The sequence below is a fragment of the Physeter macrocephalus genome, chromosome 12 (genome assembly GCF_002837175.3).
Source record: "Physeter macrocephalus isolate SW-GA chromosome 12, ASM283717v5, whole genome shotgun sequence".
Classification (NCBI taxonomy): Eukaryota; Metazoa; Chordata; class Mammalia; order Artiodactyla; family Physeteridae; genus Physeter; species Physeter macrocephalus.
Genome location: NC_041225.1, coordinates 45,173,085 through 45,178,089, shown reverse-complemented (window position 1 = coordinate 45,178,089; position 5,005 = coordinate 45,173,085). Strand labels below are relative to the sequence as shown.

Sequence of the window (5,005 nt, the reverse complement as noted above, 5' to 3'; positions counted from 1 at the left end):
GGAGCGGCTGGGCCTGTGAGCCATGGCCGCTGAGCCTGCACGTCCGGAGCCTGTGCTCCGCAACGGGAGAGGCCACAACAGTGAGAGGCCCGCGTACCACAAAAAAAAAAAAAAAAAAAAAAAAAGAGAAGAGAGAAGGAATGATAAGCCTCATGAGAGTGAAATCCCTCAACATAACTGTCTGAAGGTACATTAATAAGCAACAGAGAACAATGGTGGTTAAACTTTCGACATCTTCACATTCAAAATACAAAAGTATCCTTCCAATTTCCAGGAGATGCACAGCTCCATTTCACCATACTTCCAAAATGGTTTTTATTCTTTTACACTTGCATTCCTTCAACAAGTATTTGTCAAATGCCAACTCTGTTCATGTGCCAGACCTTGGTCACACTGAACAAGAGAGCTGTAGGATGTGCCCTCCCAGCGTTCATATCCTAACAGAGAGGGCAGGCACTCAACTAATTATTCAACTGTTTGATAAGGCTGGGGTAACACAATGAAGAACACAAGTGTTCAGAGAGCATATAACACAGAATCCATCCCATGCTTTCTTCTATACTCAAAATCACTTGTCTCAACAGTTTCTTACTACAGAAACCTAATTACTACTCTATGTGTGCGCTCCTTTCAGAAGTTATTCTGAATAACCGCCAGGTTTCCAACTGTAGCTCCTCAGATGTACCTCTAGGGAAGATAAAGAAATTAAACTGGTTCAAAAGTAATTTTTCCACCAGCTGCTTTTATAGTACCAATTTTTCTCTACAACTCTTTGCTTTAATATACAGGGTCACATCAGGGAATAAAAATCTCTTTTGAGTGTTTTGGGTCTTTACCCATTTATGGGATATCTTCTTCAAAAGCTGTTTGAACGCGATAAGCATTTACAAAGCACTCACTGTCGAAGCCCACGTAATGGGAATGGGTGATCTTCAGGAAGAAAAGGTCTCTAGGTGCAATTCATGTTCCAGTTAAACTGACCACACAGACTTTTTTCCTTTGGACCCATATTTTTTTAATATGAACACAGTACTGAGTAAAGAACCTTCTACTAGAAGAAGTTTAGGTTATAAATTTGTGCCACACACCCCCACCCCCAGTTTTTTAAAGGAAGCCTCATTATAACTAAAATAACATCAATAAACTACGTTTTAGTGAACATTGGATGCTGGCTAAATTGACCTTTGTTTTCCAAGATGATAGGAAATCTGCTGTCAGACACAGGAAGTGAGTCAGATAACGGAAGTGGGAAAAATAGGAACGGAAAAATCACACTAAAATTTTCTGTAAATTAGGACACCTATCTAGTCGGAAATATAAATCTAGGAAAGACAGCTTATAAAAAAAAAAAAGAGGATTCCCTATTACAGACACTGCTGCAAATGAAACAGCTAGTCTATTGGCACCTACCAGAAAGCCAGATCCTAGTAAGGAAGAAAAAGTTTTATATGTCAATATTTACAGTGCAGAAGAGGTAACAGAAAGGTGGTAGAGCTTAAGGGAAAACAAGAGGTATCTAGATTAATAACCTTCTTTAGTGAAAGCCCTACACTGGGTTAAATTTCGACTTAAACTTTTCAGGCAAGTCAGCACCTCAGTTCAAAATGGTATGGCACAATATTGCTTGAAAGCAGAGGAATGCACTATGTGACCTTATAAGGTCCCTTACAGTTATTCCAATTCCAGTTTGACAAGATCCACTATGACTCTTCTCAGTTATTCATTCATTCCACAAATGTTTACTGGATGCCTATGCACAGAAGCACTGCGCTCAGGCCATGGTGATCCATAAGACAAGTCTAACCACTTGGGTACTGCGTTCTAATGGGGAGACACCTAAAGAACTAATTCCATAAAGGAGCAGAGGGTACTGTGAGAGCACACTTAAGGGGAATGAGATACTTAGGGAATGCTTCTCTGAGGAATACTTAAGACGTGAAGATGAACATAAATGGGGAGCTACATTCCTGGCAGACATAACAGCATTACTTGAAGATCTGAAAAAAAAGGGGACGAGGGAGATGGCTGCTAATGTTGGGAGAGGTAGACAGTGAGTGGCATGACATGAAGCTGATGACACAGACAAGGGCCAGGTCATTCAGAGCCATGCATATCATGTTCTGGATTTTTGGACTTCATTCCAAGAGCAAAGGGAAGACAATGGAGGATTTTAAGCAAAGGAGTGATGTGACCAGATGCACATTTTTTTTAAAGAGCACTACGAAGCACAGAGAAAAAACTGGAAGGGCAAAAGTAGATGTGCGTAAGCAACCATATCAAGTAGTATTGGATTATAACCCAAAGTATACAATAAATATTCATGAATTCATACTGATATAAATAAATCATTGAATAAATATACATTGGGAAGAAAAGATAAATTTTCCACGCAGAAGTCCAAATAAATTATGTCAACGCTCTGTCCTCAAGGAGGTGAAGCGTAACTCTCCACTCCTTAAGTGAGGGCTGCGCATACTGACTTCCTTTCAAAGGGAAACCTGACAAACACTCCCCCAGCAAGGTGATCAAAGTCAACCTCAACAGTGATAAGTCATGCCGATGACATGATGACATGTACTCTTCTCACAATGAGAAAGGCACTTCAACCCTGTGGTCTTCCTCCCAAAACCCCATGACCCTTGTCTAATCATGAGAAAAACATCAGACAAATCCCACACAATACCTGACCAGAACTCCTCAGAACTGTCAAGGTTATCAAAAACAAGAAAAGTCTGGGGCTTCCCTGGTGGCGCAGTGGTTGCGCGTCCGCCTGCCGATGCAGGGGAACCGAGTTCGCGCCCCGGGTCTGGGAGGATCCCACGTGCCGCGGAGCGGCTGGGCCCGTGAGCCATGGCCGCTGAGCCTGCGCTTCCGGAGCCTGTGCCCCGCAACGGGAGAGGCCGCAACAGAGGGAGGCCCACATACCACAAAAAAAAAAAAAAAAAAAAAAAAACCACAAGAAAAGTCTGAGAACTTGTCATAGCCAAGAGGAGCCTTGACACATGATGAGTAAATGTGATGTGGTATTCTGGATGAGATCCCAGAACAGAAAAAGAACATTAGGTGAAAACTAAGGAGATCTGAATAAAGTATGTGCATACGTTAATAATAATGTGTAAATATCGGTTCATTAATTGTGACAAATGTACCGTAAGATGTTAATAACAGGGAAAAACGGGTGTGGAGTATATGGGAACTCTATATGTATGATCTTCACAATTTTTCTGAAATCTATTCTAAAATATTCTAGAACCATTCTAAGATTAAAAGATTAAAGTATATGTGGGGAGAGTGGTAATGGAACCATCTTTCTACTTTAGGCTAAAAATGACAGAACATACAGGACCTGGTGATTCACCAGCTGGTGGGTGGGGTAGAGGACTCAGTAGTGAAAGCGACACAGGTAGCAAGGACGAAACGTTACTGCCCAGATGTGGGGCTTGGGCAACTGACTGGACGGATAGTGGAGTCATTCACTGATAAGGGAGTCGTGGAGGAGAACCGTACGTGAAGGAAAGTGAACAACCAGCATTTACTGGAGGCCCATTATGTACCAGGCGCTCCTCCAATTCTCATAATCATTCTGCACCGTAGAGACTATTACTTGGCCCAAAGCCAAATAAAGAAATTAGATTCTGGTATCAGGTTCGGTATCAGGTTTATATGTACTCCAAAGCCCGCGCGCTTTCCACTACACAGTTCCAGTTCCTGCCTGTGCACACGTACTTCACTGGCCGCCCAGGCGCCTCTTTGCTGGGAGTGGAAGCGAGCACATCAGCAGTTTGGCCCCAGCAGTCACTCTCCCTCCCCGGGCCTCATCTGCCAAATGATTCTCTCCATCTCCGAAGTTGAACGCAAGAGAGCCAAGTAGAAACTTCTTCATTAAAATGAAGACAATTAAGACACCACAGAAGGGAACTGCATCACCTCTCAGGGGACTAAAAATAATAATAATAACGAAGTAAAGAAGCGAAGGGAATTCTCTCGCTCCACTCTCGTCGACCGGTCTCCTAAGGAAAAGGCAATCCCCCGGGAGGGTACCGAGTCGGAGCGGCGGGCCTAGGATGCTCCCACGCTCCCCGACCCCAAAGCCCCACCACTCGGCAGGACCCACGGAGAAACTCCCGCCAGCCTGCCCGGAGCCACGCGGTACAAGGTGACACGGACCGCGCCGGCCCCTTAGGCGCCTAGGAGAGGCCGGGACCAGCAGGGTGAGAGGCGTCCGCGGGGCCCGCGCTACCTTGTATTTATCAAAGCCAGCCAGCTGCTCCGGGCTCACGTATTCGTAACCAGCCATGACGACGCGAACACTAGCGCCCACTCGGCAGCGACGCTCCACGACGAGATGGGGAAACACGAGCACCACACCAGCTGTGCAAGACTGGGAAGACCTGGGCTGGCAAAGGAGCTGGAAAAGCCGTGCTCCGCCCACCGCGCACGCGTAGCCACCCCGGCCACTTCCGCCGCCTCCCAGAGCGCAAGCGCAGCCCCCACTTCTCCCCGCCCACCTAGGGGCGGTAGCTAGCAGGCTCACGCGGTTCCCCCTTCGCGCCGTCGCAGTCCAATCAGCGTGGATCGGGAGCCACTAAGTTCCGCCTTCTAGGCTTCCTCGTCGCTTTATTAGCTAGCGTCAAAATTGGTGAGTTGAGGTAAGGCAAGAGGGGAGGTGAAAGGTCAGGTTCCCAGGAGGCCTTGCTCTTCTTCTCTTGGGTGTGCCGGCGGTGATGTGGCATTCGTGCCTGGGTAGAGATTTGGGGATACCTTTTTAGTCTTGGGAGGGTGGGGTAGGGTGATTGCGTGCGAATCAGTTCAGCAGTACCTCAGGAAAGAGGGCTTAGTTCCCCCAAGGCGTGAAGTAAAAGCAGACAAAGCGTCTGTGCCCAGCCCGCTTCCAGCTCCCGGCACAGTGCGCTGCACGCAGTAGCTAGGTGAACAGTAATTTGCTGTAGAGAAGCCAGTGAGAGGCTTTTTGCAGTCGGTAGAGGGGCGTGAAAGAGCTTTGGAG

The 5,005-nt window shown here is 46.4% G+C and overlaps 1 protein-coding gene across 1 annotated transcript in view; it reads right to left on the bottom strand.

Moving 5' to 3' along the window:
• SELENOI (selenoprotein I) overlaps window positions 1-4,440 on the bottom strand; it is a 41,814-nt gene extending 37,374 nt beyond the window's left edge. Inside the window, exon 1 of the mRNA XM_024118795.3 lies at window positions 4,241-4,440. Coding sequence (XP_023974563.1) covers window positions 4,241-4,297 — 57 coding nt within the window. The 5' untranslated portion in view covers window positions 4,298-4,440. The remainder of the gene's footprint in view (window positions 1-4,240) is intronic.
• Between the last annotated feature and the right edge of the window lie 565 nt (window positions 4,441-5,005).